Here is an 18,552-nt window from a genome sequence, read left to right on the forward strand (position 1 = left end):
GGCAGAGTGTCTTCTCCCAGAAAAAGGTGAATAAAACTATTGGGAGAGAATGTAACAAAACAAGCAAGGAGTCTCTCAGAGACAGGAGGTAGTGACTGGGGCAGGTGTTGGGGAGGGGGAAAGAAGATCCTGTTTTTCAAAATTGTAATTTCAAGCTCATTTTGCACTGTGGCAGAGAACATCCCGATTGCCTTTGAATCAGTATTGTCTTTTCAGGACTAGAATTCAATAAAATCCAGATCAGCTGAACTTGTGATGTGATCATGTAGGGGCCACAGGTAGAACATGATTTCTTACCATTGCCACTGCAAAATCTGTAAACAGATCCAGGTCTGGGGACAAAAGCTGGGGAGCAAAAGAAACGTGTGCTGTAGAGATTTAGTACACGTTTCAAGGCACTTTTTCTGCTTTTAGGGAACAGCACCTGTGCATGGGATAGTCAGCACACAGGAGGCCAGAGAGCAGATGTTTTACTTTTAAGGAATGACTTTCTCCTGGGTTACAACACTTTAGGTTACATGAGTAAGTACTGATGTAAAGGAAAATGAGATGAATTCAGGCTGTCAGAATACATTCTTTACTTCAGGTGAGGTATTAACATGATTGTTATCCTAAAGGTGGAATTCTCTCCCCTTTCCATCTCTTTGAGATATAAAAAAACTCCCAACCAAAACCAAGTAAGACAACACAAACCATATTGATCATAATCACTGCCTTAGCTTTTTTGGTAGGTGACACAATTAAAAGCTATCTTCTTATGCAGCCAGTGACTTCACATCATGTAGTCACTCTTAATCAAGCTCTAGTATCTGCCTAGTCTAAGAAATGCATTCACTAAATATTTAACTAGCTAGGGGAACTATTCCCAAAGCTCAGTTTTGCTGAGTGTTAAAAGCTTGTAACACTGCTCATGACAGTGTGATTCTGCACTCAAGATCTTTAAGATATAAAAAATAATTAATAGCCCTGCACTGAAATGCTTCTCAGAGCATGTATGCACATCTTTTCTCCCCCCCCTTTTTTTTGTTAACCTGAAAGAGAGGTTTAAAAGGCTGCTGGTTTTTGGACCTGGGCATCCTGGTGGGCACCAAGCTGAACATGAGCCAAGAAGTGTGCCCTTGACACAATAAGGTTAATGGGCTGCAACACAGATAAGGTTAATGGGCTGCATGGACCTGGTGAAGGGAGTCAAGTGAAGGGTCATACAGATCATGAAGGGACTGAAGCATCTGTTCTGTGAGGAAAAGCTGAGAGAGCTGGAACTGTTCAGTCTGGAAAAGAGAAGGCTCAGGGGGATCTCATCAATGTCTATAAATACCTGAAGGGGGGGTGGGAGGAGAAGGCAGTCAAGTTCTTGTCACTGGAAACCACTGAAAGGACCAGAGGCAAGGGGCACAAGTAACACAGGAGGTGCCATCTGAACATCAGGAAACACTTTGTTACTGTGAGGGTAACCAAGCATTGGCACAGGCTGCCCAAAGAGGCTGTAGAGTCTCCTTCCTTGTAGATACTCAAAAACCATCTGGCCATGGTTCTCGACAAAGTCCTGGACAATCAGCTTGTTGAGCCCTGCTTAACAGGGTCCCTTCCACCCTCAACCAACCTGTGAATGTAGAATGGAGAATACAAGGCAGAATCCTGGTTGCTGTCATCTTGTCTACTGCCACCTCAGACCTGTGGGATGGCCTGGTTATCCTGAATGGCCTGCACAGGAACGTGTCTCAGAACAAAACATTCAGCCTGTCAAAGGCTTTTTGCTACAGAAGGTAGAGCAAGACAGCAAGTGGGGAAAGAGAAAGTACTGTCACTTGACATTTCTAAGAGAACTGAAAATTAATTATTACCGATACTGATTTTTCCAAACCTATCTTTAAGTTCTTACAAGCCATTTTAAGTAATTTCTCTCCCTCCTCAATTCAGTGGCTAGGGGAGGTCTCTTACAGCTCTCTTAATACCTTTCCCCAGTTGTCACATTTGTCTCTTCAGTGATGGGCAGCTTCCAGGTAACAGTGGGTCCCTTACAAGCTTGCATTCTGTCTGCAGGAGATGGTTCCACACAGTCCCTGATCAGAGACCTTCGGTCAGCACGGTGGGGGAAGAGCTCGCAGCAGTATTAAAACCTTTCTTTCAAGCTCTCAGAGAAAGCAGGTAGCATCCATGTATTTAGATGCAGTTTCATGAAGGGTAGCAAAAGGGAGTGATTAATGGATGTCAGCCATCAGCAACCTCTGTCAAGGTTACCCAGGTCACATACATGGGAAAGCACATCAGCAACTCTTACATGAGTTAAATAATGGGGTGCAAAATGTTGTTAAAGAAGGGCCGCCGGTTCCTTAACAAATCCAGTGGCTACAGCAGTGCTTGGGCTGGGAAAGCAGGGCTTGCAGCAATGTTCTGAATGAAGAGGAATAAGAATGGATGTCCTTGGCTCCACACCTGATCACTACCATAGCCATGGTCAACACCTGAATTGAAAGAAAGAAAAGAAATCCACAAAACCCTGTATTGAAAAATCCACCTATCAGCAAAGTCAATGGATAAGGTTGGAATATTACCAAGATTCAAGTTAAACTATCTTTTGAGGAAATAAATATTCTCCTCTTCTTGTGCAGCCTATTAACAGCCCAACTATCCTATTAAAAAAAAGTGCTAAGACAACCAGTTACTGAAAAGCAGTGTCACTTGGACTGGTTGTAAGCTTCTTATTCCATGACCAATTACTACAGAGAACAGGTTATAGAAAGATCTTACAGAATACAAATTGATTCATCTCTGTGCACTGGAGACTTCTAGAAATAACAGATAAAACCATGATTTATTACACTGTACAAAACTAGATTCAGAACAGGCAAGTGCAGAATATGGTACATAATTTATTTTTTCTGTACATTACATATTTTTAAATTTCACTGACAAACCCAAAACTTCCCTAATTTTTCCTTTACCTGCCTAAGCCAAGCAATTTAGTTTGTTCTACAGGATAGATGAAAATAACTTCCTTGAGAATTTATCATCTGATTAATTTGGCAGAAGGTGCTTGAGCTCAAACTTCAGTGTTCCCCATAGCTTCAAACCCCCGAGGTTAGAACCTCGGTTGGTAGCATAGGCTTCTGCCACTGTACCAGAATGAGCAACTCCATTCTCCTTAAATTTCAATAATTTCTTCTTCTTAGAAGATGAATTAATGCAGTTGCATTTGTAGACATTCCAAACAGTATAAATGAAGGCTGTAGCTACCACCAGAAAAATGAGATTTCCAGTAGCCCCAGATTGGTGTCGAGTTCTGTGGGATGTGCTGAGATAGGTTATATATGTTTAATAAAGTCCTTAAGAAAAATAAATATATTTGCATAATGTATGTACAAAGATTGGTTGATTTCCTTCATTCATATAGGTTCAACAGCAGATATAACCACAGTTATATTTTATTCACTACCTCACAATGATTAATGTCACCCTGGTAGTGATGCAGTAAGAGTCTAAGAGAATATTGGCCTATTCTTTATAATAGTGCAAATTATATGGAGGTATTTTGAAAACTGTGGCTTAAAGAAAGAAGGATTAACAAAAAACCCCCTCCTTTGGTCCCTGCAAGAGTAGTTTGATTCTTCCATGAAATTTTCAAAACTCCCCCACATAATTTTAACCAACTATTAAGGCGTCAAAAGCATGGATTTAAAGTTGAGATTTAAGTGGTCTTTCTTGGACTTAAAAAAAAGTCCACTGCAGATTTCCTGACAAAGAAATTTTCTTAATGCAGCTCCTTCTCCTCCTGTCTTTTCTGCACAAAAGCAATACACCAAATAAACCTGTCTGATAATCTCCCCCACACATTTTTTTTAAACTACAATAAAACATTACACTTAAATATATTGCACAAAAAGCATAACATATCCTGCCTGACTCTTCACAAAAATGGCCACAAACACAGGAGAACAGCTACTGAACACCTCAAAATTTGAATAGATCAATGAAATGCTGAGGAGATACTGGCATGAGACAGGTGTTTGGATCACTGGCTGTGCAGGGATGTCCTGTATCCTGCAAAATGAAGGAGAAAAAAAAAAGTAAGTTCTCTTTCCATACTTCACCCTCAATTCAGGAAAAAAAAAAAGGGAAAAATTCTCTCCTCCTAGCAAAACCAGAACTTTAGTTGGAGCTCTTGAAAAAAGTATCATCTTCCTTATCCATTATTTTTTGATAAATGTAATAAAAAGGCAACTGCTTTGTTGAACTTAAATTATCTGTCTAATCAAAAGTTGAAGTAAATTATTCCTCTAGGGAAAAATTAGCCCCTTTCTTTGAAAGTGAAGGGCAGCAGACACTTTCTCAAAAAACCTGAACATCATGTTTGAAATCCCAGTCTTAAAAGGTTTTCTACTTTGCTATTTTTCACCCAATATCCTTCTTTCCTCTTGCATTCCTACCTTTTCCCCACCTAAAAGCCTTGCCTTAAAACAGAAGTGAGCACCCAGGCAAGTTAGGACTATTTAAGTCAGACAGGAAAGGCTTTGCCATTACAAATTCACTAAGCCTGCAGTGTTTTCTTTCACATTACTTGAAACTTTACCTCAGCAGAACTGATTATTTAAGATTCAAATTGCTCTTTGAATTAAAAGTTCTGTTTTGCACCTTATTAGAACTCCCCAAGGGAAGGAAATGCAGAGGTGTAATGAGAAGAAGGCCCCAGACAGTTCAATGGAGAAGTTAAAACACCTGGTTCAATATTGTTGTAAGGTTCAGAACCTGCCCTCACCAGGTTTTAAGGGGTTTCTCTCCCTTTTCCACCAGTGTTGATGAATTCACCATGTGAGGCAAGAAAACTAGATAAATACATGGCAAGTAGATCAGAGACTACTGTGGTCTCCATTGCTTTTTTCTCCATAGGAAGTGAAGTTACATGCAATTCAGTTAGTAGAAGGAAACCTGTAAGTGAATTTTTTTCCTCACTGCCACATTCCCACCCAAAGTCTTTGCAGCAGCAAAGTGCAGTAGGTGAAACACATTCTGAATACTACTCAGCTTCATGTTCTAAATACTATGCAGCTTTTCCAATTAAACTTGCTACTCTGTTGATATATTGTTTGTGTTTTCCCATTGCGTCTATAGATGACTACATGAATATACCATGTGCTATCACCTCCTCATCCTCCCACTTTTTTAATAATTGCTTTAATATCACCTAAGAAACGGGTTAGAAACAGTTGTTAGATTCATGACACAGAGGGGAAAAACAAAGAGACCCAGGTAGAACTGCCTACTGGGGGAGGCTGCAGATGAGCAAGAACAGATGACCAAGACCAAAACCAGAGGTGTTAAACTTAACACCTTCATCTTGAGATGACATCTACAAGGAAGAGCTACACCACATCAGAAAACACTCTCAAAGGTAGTTGCTGATGGCCTATTGTCTTCTCTACCCCTTGCTGTGTCAGTGTCATGCTTCCAGGAAAACACACCATCAGAATTGTAATTCTGGGAAAAAAGGTAGGGCTTGTCCTCTTTTAGTACTTATTTATACTCCTGAATATTTTAGAATTTGTAACATGCTATCTGCTTTCTCTGCACATCATTATAAAAACACTTTTGTGTTTTCCTGACTGCCTAGTCAGGAATTACAGGTCCAATAAAAATCTCAGAGGTCAGTTCTTACTTATTGAACCAACATAGACAGAAATTTTACAGCGAAAAAAAGAAGAATCATAACTTTCCTGTAATGAGTATTCCTCCCTCTAAGAGAAATATATTTTCATTGGAACTACATTTATTAATGTGTTCAAATCATATTGATTTTCAGTGTATCAAAGCTAAAACAGATTTCTTTTAAGGTAAAATGATAATTCCCCAGGAGGAGCATTTACTGTCAAATGTAGTTGTTCTCCTCAAACTTTATCACAGCTGGACATTAAGAACCTCTGTGTAAGTATTTTCACCATTTCTTCATTCATAAAACAATGATATAATTGCCTCCCCCAACTCTCCCAAGTCACATGCAGCCTGTTCTGGGAATTTCCCTTTCAAAAAGGTATACAGGACTACAGCATTCCAAGTGGAGTAAAATCAATTTTATTTGCATTAAGGAAAGTTATTGAAGTACATGTTATTCTTTTCAGATTTAAGTACTGAATTAAATACATCAGGCAGTGCAGGAATAGTTTATAACACTGAGTGCAGAGAAACCTATTTCTTAGCAAAATCTGGCTGGTCTCACTAAAACCATTGCCCCTATGTTTGTTAGAATTTGAATTAGAGTCCCTAGTTTAAATGGCATTAACAGGGAATATGGCAATAATGAAAGACAAAACTGACAAAAAAGTGAGATGGAAAGTCATCACTACCTTTACCTAACAGAGAAAAATCCTGAAGTATTCCTGCTGCTAAACTAATGTGGGGAAACAAAAATCAAACCAAAGAGTATCAGACAATTAGAAATGAACACACTATTCACTTCAACATTACAGAACAGTTACCAATGAAAACAGATGAGACACAGGCAATACCTGGAGTAACAAAGCAAGGTGGTAGTCCTTTTGAGATCATGAAGAAGGAAGCGGGAAGGAGAGCAGTAAAGTAAAAGAAGCAGAGTTAAGGTTTATTTAAGCTAAGGTTCATATGCCATTTAGAAAAAGTCTTTTATTCTTGTGGCAAATCACAAGCAGGTTTGTGAGAACCTATACAAGCACAAGACCCAGGAAGACTAAGACCAAGTGTGAAGCATACTACTTCTGCAAAATGTTTGCACTGTTTTCATAAAGCCTTGGATACTGAAAGAAGAAAAGGTATTTCAGCTTCTGTGGCCATGTCTGCGATAACTAAAAAGTGCTACATAGTGTGCTAAAGAAAAGACCTGTCACAACTGCATTGATCCCCAGTTGAACAGAAGAAATAATATACACAAAAAGTAGTCACAGAGGCATCAGTCGACAATTAGTTTGTCATTACTTTTGCACTACTGAAATTATGTATTTTTCTCAGTTTCATCATGGACATACGTATCTTTTACCAAAAAGTCACTTCTGAAAACAGTCATTCAATATGAAAAGTTTGTTATAATCACTCCCTCCTCTAACACAGAAGAGTACTAGAGTCACTGTAATTCTAACAATGATTTAGGAGTCTCTTACATACTATATTTAACATTACTTTGGTCATAGGCTTTAGACAAATACAAGAATACAAATGCCTCTTCTCAAAAAGCTCTTTAAGCTTGTTAAAAGAAACACTATGATTATTATAGCATACTGAAAGAGTGAAAAGTCATTTCCCTACTTCAACAGTTTGCTAATTCAACTCAGGAGCCATCAGTCCCTTCTTCTGCAAGGCCTTCTTTGAAAAGGGCACAAAATGCAGGACTGCAATAACTTCCTGTGTGTAGGCCTCTCACATTGCCAGCAATTATGTTAGATTACGAATTTCATACACTGATGAAAATTCTTCTCATCACTAGTTAGGTCTGTACCTTGGGGCTATTTCAGAACCTTGTGGCTTTGGTTCTTAGAAACTCTTAACTCTCAGCGTGTTTACCCAAAATTACTTGTTTCATTCAAACACTTGTACTTTTCAATGGTAGTGCTACATTGACAGTTGTACTTAATGATCTTAAAGGTCTCTTCCAACCTTGATGATTCTATGATTTTCCTCTGTAAAGTAACTGTGATTTCTCTTTTAAAGTTTGGGCTTGGTGATGTTTTGTTGTGGGTTTTTTTGTTGGCTTTTTTTTTTGCCATACACCCAATAGAATTAGTCAGAGTAAAAGCTTCAGTTGAGAACAAAAACGTATAATAGTATGTCAACCACTGATATACATATGTAATTTAACAATTTGTCTAATCAAGTACGATGCTGAAGCTTGAATGAATTGCCAAAACCTGATAAAAGTTCCTTCTGATTAAGAAATATTTTCACTTAGCATGGAATTAATAACCTACCTCCTCTCCCTCTGCCCCCTACCTCTGCTTTGCTTCTCACCTCTCTTGAGAAAGCTTGGGAAAGGGTGTAGATACAGGTGCCTGAACAAGAAAGCAGAACTATTTCCCCCCGCCCCCCATAACTCAGTGATCAGCACTACTTGACCCACATTGCCCTGTAAAGAGAGGGATGGTTTTTCGGACCAAAGATTAAGGTCTCAGTGTCCCTGCAAATAAGGGTGACAATTGTGCATAAATCAATTCAATTAATCTTTTTCGGCCTGATCAAATATTTATTTTAAGACAGGGACAAGGCTTAGATACCAAGACCTAGAGAAGGAAAACTGCAATGCAGGCTCACAGGTTGGAAGGCACCTCAGGAGGTCTCCAGCTCAGCCTCCTGCTCAAAGCAGGGTAAACTGTGGGATCAGACCAGGTTGCTCTGAGCTTTTTTCAGTCAGGTCCTGAACACATCCAAGGATGGAAACTGCATCAACCCTACAGTAAACTGTTCCCTTGCTTGGCTGTCCTCGTGGCAGGCTTTTAGGTTCCTCTGAAGAAGTCTTCTCCAGCCTCTCCTCACAGGGCAAGTCCTCAAGCCTCCCTGATTATTTGAGTCTCACCTGAACTTCATCCAGTTTATCAGTATCTTTTTTGTATTGGGACCCCAGCTGGATGCAGTGTCCTGGATGCAGTATCCCAGATGCAGTCTAATGAGTGCTGCATGGAAAGGGGTAATGGCTTTCCTCAACCTGCTGACTGTGCTCTTGTTAAAACAGCTGATCCCAAACATTTGATATAGAGTTTTAATGCAGAAGCATGCAACTTATCTATAACTGCACCATCTCTTTAAGACTTGCTCAAATCTCCAGAATGAGGCAGTCAGCACTGAAATGGTGATGTAGTAGGTACTGCTCATTAATCCATAGTATCTTTAGAACTTACTGTGCTGTGTTTCACTAAAAATATAAAAGCCCAAAATGAGACCTATTATTCTGGTAGTAGATTGGAGTAGTCAAGGTAACAAGACATCTGCCTGCACAGGTTCACTGCCCCTTACCGTCACATACCATCTCTGAAGTTAAATATTTAATGCCAAACACATTTTAGTAATTTCTAGTATTAGAGTTATACATTCAATTATACCAAGATCAGAATGAGAGAAACTAACTGTAGAAAGCATTTACCCTTTACACAGCCAAGGCAGACAATCCAAAGAAATCTGATACCACAATTGCCCACCTGCATGCATGAAAGTCTTTGAAACTTCCCCTTTCAAAGAGAAAACTTTACCCTGCATATTGGGCCAGATGTCAAAGAATTATTCCACTGTAATGAAAGTTCTTAGACATTCTTGACACAGATCTTTCAATAAATGCCCAGGCTTTTCACAGCAGAAGCCAATTCTGGCTATCTGCTTTCCTACTATTAATTTAGCAAAACATTAGTACCTGGAAGGGCTCCATGATATCAAGAATACTAAAATTCTAGATAATATCATTAAGTAACATACTATTTCTATGAAAGCCAGCTTATCCCGTTAAATGACTTAGGTTTTTTTGAGTAAAAAAGCCTCACACTGACATGCAACTCCTCTTAAACATCACAGAAAGATGAAACAAGAACAACTAATTTCTGTTAATTAAAACATGAGTAATATGAATTTTTTCCCAAGATTTCTCAAACATTTCTTGCTCTTTGCTGTCTACTGAACACTACCCATATCTGATCTTTCAGCTGCAAAATTAAAGAAGTCTCACTAACTGGAAGGCAATGTTATGGTGCAACCCAAAGTAAAAGCAGGACTATGAAATCACACACAAGTTAAACAAGAAAATGCCCTATTAAAGTTAAAATCATCCTGTAACTCAGCCTGTGCTTCATTGTAAACATAAAAATAAATATAAAACACATTTTAAATGAAGTTTCAAACACTCCTGCAAGCTTCATATGGGACAGAAGCAAGACTATAAAAATACAGAGCTTTACACCAATGTGGTAGGAACACTGTAGTAATTAGTTCTTATTAGAGACGTATTGATTACCATGTCATCATCAGCGAATCCTAACTTCAGACTACTCCCTAATAACTTTCTATAAGGTTAAATAGATACAAGAAGACAGAGTGCAACTCTTTTCCACATGCCACTTTTCATTGTAATTCTAAGTACGGAGGTTATCAGGTATCAAGAGATAAGAACACAAGATAAAGAACAACTTTAGAATTGAATACTGATTTTATATGGAAGTTTTATATATTATTTTAAAGTTAGATACTAGTTACCCAATCATATTTTTCATGAGAAACCCAAGAAGATGATCTTGATATTTTTCTTTTCAGGTGATGACCACTAGCTGTTAGAACATATTTCTGATTATCTGTTTCAAAGCTCTTACCTTCCAAAACAGAATACTACAGTGTCGACAGAAATGCAAGGTGTCCCCGTACTGTTCCTTTATTGGGTAATATTTCTGAAGTGCAAAGTACATCAACTTCCAGTCAATGTGACCTTTCTCTGATGGAATCAAATGCCTACAAAACTAGACATAAAATTAATACCTTCTTTTAAAATTGTAATCAAATCAGGTAAAGGATGGGGGAAGATGGGGAAAAGGTAGTTAAACTGAAGTTTTGTAACTAGAATTCTTTGAAGACAATGTTCTGACATCATACATCTCTGCAAAGCAGTGAGAGAGACCTGGCCACAAAAAAAAAAAAAAGAAAAATGGATGGCAAATACTAAAAATAGGAGGGTGCATATTTGCCAAGAAAAAGTAGGCCATACACAGCTGATCTAACTCTACTGTCTCAAAATGATTATAATTATAGTTAAGAACCATTTAACAAAAACAGTATTTAGAGCTGTAAGTAATTAATTTTATACTTTTTAAAAAAAACTGAGGAATGAGATTTAAAAACATGATCATGCATTACAGATCATGGTTTTCTGTTAAAACATTAACTATGGATTTAAATAATGCTTTTTTTTAATTTTAAAAGCATATACATGATTTTTTTCACATTTGGTGATCTTTCTAGAAGGATAGCAATAATCAGTGATTGTTGTACTTCTTGGGGACCTAATCTCCATGTAAAGCTCAGCTGATGCACAACAGCTATTTCTCCCCTGCTTAATACAGCCAAGGTTTATTAAGCATGTATTTATAAAAGGCTTCTGTTCCACTCAGTGTGGACTAATGCTAATATAGTGAGGGCTTTCTTCTTTCAGAAGACAGCTCCTAGATGGGGCGAATAGCACTGCCTTTCTGATTTCAGCTACACTTGGTTTCACAGTAACTTCACTGTTTGAAGGTCTCATTTTTTCCAGAAGCGCTCTTCAGATGTCAAGTATGTTTTTGTGGTTGTTTCAATGGTTCAACAAATACACTGAAGAGCACAGAAAAAACAACCTAACATGATTCTGTAGCTTATTAAGGCAGTATACTTGTAAACAGAAGCAGCAGAATTTTTGAGCAGCAGATATGGGAAAATAAATAAAATCATTAGATTCCTATCATTAATTACTTAGCAAGAAATTGAATGTGAACATTCAGGAACACACTGGAAACACTCTGTACAAGTGTTCTTTATGAGGCACAGGGATAGTTAATTCTACTGAAATACTGAAGAGATCTTCCAGCATTACCTTAGTAAAACAGCTTCCTCTCCTACCAGTTTTGTCACTGTTCAAAAGAGCTTTGCTCATCTACCCTCAAAATACACTCAACTGCTACCTAAGCTTAAATTTCTTATCCTCATAACTTCACATTGCATCCTTCTCAGCTTCTGAAGGAAGGTTTTTCAGTTTGCTTTTGTCTGTTTATTTTCTCCAGGAACTTAATTTTAAAGCCTTTATCTCACATAAAATTCTTATTTGGGTTAATTGATCTTCACTTCTTTCTTTTCTGTTATAATGAAACTTAATCTGGTAATCACCAACCAAATGGTGCCACTTCAACCTGTCAGATTTAAGAACGGGCACTTTTGCTTCCTCCATTCTGGAATGTACCAGGATTTCAAAGTTCTTCCTCCAGTTCTGACGTAACTACTACTTTCATAGGTTTATTTTCACCTAAACTGATTTGATCACAGCATTTATTATTGCCAGAAAATTAAGACAGTTCTGGAGTCATTCCTAGATTAATTTAATGCTCTTTATGAGGAAGTGACAGAAAAGCACCATTTCTTTTTTTGTTATTAATTTCAAAATCTCAAGCATTTGTTCTATTCCTTTTTGCAGAAATCCAATTTTGGCTCCACCAGACTATTCATGTAGCCTAAAAGTTCAAGCAATCTGACTACCTTGGTTAGTAAAATAAGTTCTACTTTAGGTACTAAAATTAGGAACACCTTAGAGGTCTCCTTTACCGTACTTGCTGGGGATTGTGCAGTTTTTAAAGAAACATCTTTCGAAAAAACAGTTTTTAAAATAATGCAAGGAAACAGCCCAATAGTTATCCTAAACTCACAGACATGCTGAATACCATAGTTAGTAGCAAGCAAGGCCCCCAAAAAGAACCCCTTCACTATTACTCCACAATGTCACACTTACCTCAAAAACTGTGAGTTCACACTTCATTATTGGTACACCATATCACAAAGGCTACATTTATACCAATGTCAGAGTTTATTACCTGCTTTTCCGCAAAATGGTACTGGCAGAGTTTTTTCCACAACTGTCTGTCTTCACTAAGCATGTACAAAGTTGGGGTCACTTGACCCAGAGTAATAATGTCCCAGCCATCAGAGAACCTGTATAAGATGTTATTCAGCATATGGAGAGGGAGATCCATAAGCGTAAGACCATTGTTGACTTGCTGGAAATAAGAGTTGAAGACTTTTAGCTACAAAACCTTGACAGTATAAGGTGCAAATAAGATTCTTACTTTAAAGGTGTCTCAGGTCTTAGTTGTTCGAAAACATTGAGTAAAATCTATGGTTAAGTCTTGCCTACCATTATTCTCTAACTGCTGTTGTTGAAAACTTTAATGATTAGAGGTACAGAAGGAGCTACAGACTGTAGCTTTATAACTTATAGCTTTTCTGCAGTTAAAATAAACATATCCTAAATTATTTATTTAAAGTTCAAATAATTTTTAAAACACTTCTTACAAAATAATAGCATGCAATCTTGAAAACTACATATTTTCAATATGTATATAGATATATTCAATTCCACCTTTGAGATAAGTGTGCTAAAGCCCTAACTATAATAAAGATATGAACCAATTTTTTCTGATCTGTAGGATCACTACAGTTTCTCAATTTTTATTAAGAAACAAGCACATGTCAATTTGCCTTAAGACAACTAGAGTACAGAAGAGAATACAGAATGCAGAAATATGGAATAAAAGCATTTTGGAAGTCAGAGGAAGAAGAGAGCAAGCAGGATAATTTCTGAAGTCTGGAGATAGTTCCCCTGATACATAAATGAGAAGTTCTGCAGGAGTGTTTGAATAAAGCACTGAGAGTTTTCACTGGGACTATACACCTCTGGGAACTTGAACGGGGTAACCTACGGCACAGCTCATATATGAATAACCCTGGAGCCCACAGTGCCAGGTGGCACAAAACCCAAGAGGCTGGAGGCAGTGTCCCAGCTGGGGAGGGAGGGAGCGTGGGCAGTGCCGGCCCCACCCAGCAGAGCTGCCCCAGCAGAGGGCACTGGCAGCAGAGCAGCTGTGCTTCAGCGGGCTCTTGCTTCTGTCGGCTTACTTCACAGCCACCCATCCCACAGACTAGACTTTCCATAGTGTCATCTGTTATAAACACCTTGGGACTATCGTTCTGTGGAGGAATATGTGAGCACTACAGATGCAGGATTTCACACTGGTGGTTCCAGCCAATGTAAAACAGCTCCGAGGGATGTGTTGCACTGGAAAGAAACCAGCACAGCAGTAACTGCAGCGTCTGTGCTGTGGTTGCCTGGCATATAAAAACTGCTGAGACCGGGTTCCCCATTTCTCCTTTCTGTTCCAAAAGTAGCTGGTTTATTCAGATACCCAGCACACACAAAAAGGACTACTTCAAGATTTCATAGCTGACAGCCAATAGGTGAAACACTTGTATGATTTTACTGTGAGCATTATCTTGCAGCATTTCTTTCTCCAGGAGTAACCCAGTCTGATTAAAAAAAATTGCCTGCTTATCATCAGAAGTTTCCACTATAAAACCCTGGACCACTGCATACCACATGCTTTGAACATGATGATAATCCAGATGCTGAAGTCATTATACTTCCTTTTTTTTCCTTTCCTTTTTTTTTTTTTTTACAAAAAGCAACTGTGCTTCTGCAAAATTGCTACTCGAATATTTTCTTCCTTGATACACCTCTAAAATGCCTTTTAGATTTTTATTTCTTCAGTTGTAGAAAATTTACTTTGGAATTAAAAATTGGTATTTTTTCCATTTCCATCTGACAATCTAGAGACAAACATTTTGAAATTCATTTAAGTGAGAAAAAACATTATATCTATACATCTCTACCACAAACTAGCAGTACAGAGCTATTAAAAATTAGAAAAGTAAGTTGATCCATTTCATTAGTTCCATACTACTTCTTTAAAAACAAAGAAAATAAGTAAAAATGTTTAAAATGTATTTGGAATCCCCTCCCCCAAATTTTATTTAACATGATTTAATAACATACCTTGTTCATCTGAAGGTTTTTTAATTGTTGCTGCCACAGAAGGATAGTTTCTAATCGGCAAATCCAAATATTGATGTTCCCTACCAACACAGATTTTCCTACTCCCCTAATCAGTATACAGAGAGTAGAACTCAGATCCTGTAGAAGATCTTTGATTAATCGTGGATTATATTGGTCTTCCATGACTGGAAAACACAACAAACCAAATACAATTTTGGCTGAGTTAACCAAGCTAACAGTTAGCTCAAAGTAATCAACACTTTTTTTAGATGAACTAATTAAAACTCAACTGTTTGTGTACAAATAGCTGCCCTAATTCCCACTATGACATTCATGAATGTTGTTCCATACATGCAAGATCAATAATTAACAATTCCACAGGCAAATTTGATGCAACATTTCATGCTACACATTTAATAAACCTAATGCTAAACAACAAGTTATAAATCCAATTTCTTCTCTTCAAGGTGGATAGTGTTACAGCTCCATTTAGTGGGATTACCAGAAGGAAAAATAAATCCGTATTATGTAATAGCTTTTAAACAAAATAAACAGAACAGATATGTATTTCAAGTTTCAGTACATCACACAAACTTAAAACCAAACACTTTATTAATCTAAAAGCATTCACATTTCATGAAGAGTATAATTTAGTAGTAACCAACAGTTTCTGAATAGAATCTAACTGTCTAAATTCCACCAACCTGCTTCAATAGACATTATTCAATGACCAAGAGAAAACAACTTATTGCAACTGTGGGATGGGAGCTATGAAACCTTGCAATAAATCAACTGATATCTTAGTCACAGCAACTAAATCTGATGAAGCAGATCACAAAACCTTAGGTCTTACCCTTCCGCACAATTTTATCCAAAATGTTAAAGTAGTTCTTCTGTGCTGCACCACTCAGTGAAGTTAACTGGGATTTTGCAATTAGCTGCAAAAGCTAGGACAAAAAAATTAAAATTCAGAAGAATGACAGAAGTAAAGGATGGTTTTAAATACACACTTTCAGTGCATACACTCACCTCCAACACCCTAGATCACACAATGGCATTTTGTGAAAATATAAGTATAGAGTTCAGAAAAAGTAAGACAAACATGGAAAACTTTAGGCATCCCCACTAGCATACCATGAACAACTCCTGAAGGATGTACATTTTCAAAATACTATATGGATAGTAGTGTTTATCTCTGACAGAGCATATGACATATGGACTTTAGGAGCTGTAGTGAAACAATGAAGAGAGTCTATTTTGGAGGCTCACAAATACAAACATGAACTTCAGTGTGGCTGGGTCCTGAAACTCCTGAGAGATTTGGTGGCCAGGAACATCCCTCTGAACTGATACCTGCTTACCAGAGTTCCAGTTTCTGAGTGAAAGTATCGTACTGGTCAAACTGAACTGTGATGGATTTAGTGCAATACTTTCTACTCATGGAGAAGAAACACCATATTTTACCTAAACTAGGGGAAAAAAATTTCTACATTACTCCTACATTGAAGGCCCTGGTAGAATAAACGACAGTGATCTAATAATGAGCAGTGCACAAAACATATTAGTAACTTTCCCTTAACTAAATAGCAAGGATCTCCTAGCTGTTCACACATCTCTCTCTGAAAACCCTGTGAGCAGAAGAGTAGCAAGAACAGTGGGAATGGTTTAGAGCAAAGTAATTAGAACAGCTTAAATTCTTGGTGCATGTAAATGCCAAGCTACAGCTACTAGGGGCAGCCCTTGCTCCATTATGGCACCTTTGCTTTTACACTTTAGATTCAGTTTTGTAGCTGGTAAGAACCATTGCCTTTTCAACAAAAAATGGTCTCAGTATGAAATATGACTTTAATGTTGTGACAGTATTGCAATGTTTAGAAGTGTGGCCCTGAGCTTTTCAATTGCACTTTATAATGACTAGTTCAGAACAAGTGTTCTCAACACATTGGAAAGCGAAAGCAGGGAGCAGAAGCCAGCATTCCCTGCAGAGCACTCTCAAGACTAACCTGCAGAGCCCTGCTGGTATAGGATAGCATCAAGTGTTGGCACAGAAGGAGAATAAAGACTAAGCCTGCCAAAAATTATATTGTATCTTCATTTCTAAAACATCAAGTTGGCACTTTGCTCAACATTAATTTTCTTTTGGAAAGAAGGACTACACCTGTTCTCTCCCTGATTTAATAATGTTCCTTCTGTCTTCTCTGTACGATCCCTGACAAGACACTATGTGCTATGAAAAGAGGAAACAATTTTCTTGATGTTCTTAAATACAAGCAATCTAGTCTCAAAAACGGCGTTTTCAAAGCCTTTTAGTTTGATTAATAATTTAGAACACACCTAGAGGTCTCTGGCAGTTTGCCAGTTCAAGCAAGTATGTATATTTCTCTTGATTTATTTAAAAAAATTCAGTTACGTTACTCAGTTTGGAGATCAAATCAAAGAAACAGATTCCACCTAACTTATTTTAAGGAAGTTTCCAATTTCAGTTAAAATTAATATGCAAGGACTAAGGCAATTTTAGCAGAAGTAAGGTAGCATGAGTACAAGGATCTGACACACAAGTTCAGTCTTATGGATGTGTGTAAAGCCATGGCTTATGTTGTCTACTAGAGATTATAACTTTGAATGGATCATCTGTTTACTCAAATGAAAATATGTGGAAAAAACCCATATCAAACTCAGTGTATCAGCATTTAACAGCTACAAAATTATCGATCTACTACAGCACAAACAAGTACAGAAGAACAGCTTATCCTACCTTCTCCTTCTCACTGCCCACACCAAAAGGATCCTGGACAGACATCTATATTAACTTTAAATAATGACTGGCAGATTTTTAGTTAGTTGGAGAATCAAAATGGATCATTCTGGTGGTCTGGGATCAAAGAAGAGCTACCTAGTAGGGCTTTAGAAAAAGTATTCCTGATTCATACTTTGCTATCTTTAAATGGAAGAGGCAGAACACAGCACACATAAAAGTAATCATAACTGTGTTCATGCATAACTAGAAATAATCCTTAGAGAAGAAGAAATAGGAACGGCTACACTGCATTAAATGAGCTCTACACAAAGTATTGCCATCATTAGAAATTTCAGGAAAGTAAATGAGAACTCATGTAAAGCAGATAGGCACGGAATGAACTGCTTCTTTTATTAGGTCTGAGTTGCAGGCTGGTTTAAAATCTGAGAGAGTAGATTATTACTGACATCTGCTCAGATGTTTTCATTTGTTAGACAGAACACCACATATGTTTCTCAAGTCCACAAGTTCTATGGCTAAAGAATGAGCAGCAGCTGTCACTCATATCAATCATGCTTATTAGTGTCTTGGTAACTTTTGAGGTCTTATGTACCTGTTAATAAAAGTCAGTTTGCCACTACCACCTCAGAGGAACTGATACGAAAATTTAATTGTACCTTTGCATCTGTAAAACAATTCTAAATGTTAAAAATTTCAAATAAATTCTAAAATGTTAAAATGCCCACTATTTTAATTTCACCCTGATTGTTTAGGATCTACCATTACTAGAGCAATGGTTTGGATTGCAAAGCCAAATTTCTGAATTTTAAAGTAGTGCTTTCTCAATGATCTTAAGCCTGGACGACTACACCAGCATTTTATATTCTTTGGTGAACAGAAGAAAAACTGGTCAATGTGCTTATGTTAGACTTTGCACTCTGTTCCAATCAACTGTTTTAAGCAATCCAGCTTAGGCACTGCAGCATTTAAAAAACACGTAGAATTCTAGATTTGCATTCATTCTACCTGTTTTCCATTCAAGTAAGGCACTCAAGGTTGACACCATTTATAACACAAATCACCTTTTTTAGATGCTTTTTTTTCTTCCTACTGTTCAAGGCCGAAAAGTCTTGGGTAGGATTCCTGATTCTGCTCCCAAAACAGCACTAAAAAGTAATGCTCTAAACCACAACACACACATACAAAAAACCCCCAAAGCTGCAAGGGGAATAAACCAGGCAACTACCCTAACCACTAG

The 18,552-nt window shown here is 37.6% G+C and overlaps 1 protein-coding gene across 2 annotated transcripts in view; it reads right to left on the reverse strand.

Annotated features, from left to right (window-relative positions):
* Nucleotides 1-461: 461 nt before the first annotated feature.
* Nucleotides 462-18,552, reverse strand: part of FBXO25 (F-box protein 25) — a 32,964-nt gene continuing 14,873 nt past the window's right edge. Inside the window, exons 6-11 of one of the 2 annotated variants that reach the window (XM_027744769.2) lie at nt 15,411-15,504; nt 14,558-14,742; nt 12,543-12,725; nt 10,305-10,448; nt 6,501-6,527; nt 462-4,041 (exon numbers count right to left, since the gene is read on the reverse strand). In XM_027744769.2, the coding sequence (XP_027600570.1) occupies nt 3,952-4,041; nt 6,501-6,527; nt 10,305-10,448; nt 12,543-12,725; nt 14,558-14,742; nt 15,411-15,504 (723 nt within the window). In that variant the 3' untranslated portion in view covers nt 462-3,951. The remainder of the gene's footprint in view (nt 4,042-6,500; nt 6,528-10,304; nt 10,449-12,542; nt 12,726-14,557; nt 14,743-15,410; nt 15,505-18,552) is intronic. The other variant, XM_027744771.2, reaches the window with a different exon arrangement.

Source organism: Pipra filicauda, unplaced genomic scaffold (assembly GCF_003945595.2).
Source record: "Pipra filicauda isolate LSUMZ 115617 unplaced genomic scaffold, ASM394559v2 scaffold41_size5083284_pilon, whole genome shotgun sequence".
NCBI classification, from domain to species: Eukaryota; Metazoa; Chordata; class Aves; order Passeriformes; family Pipridae; genus Pipra; species Pipra filicauda.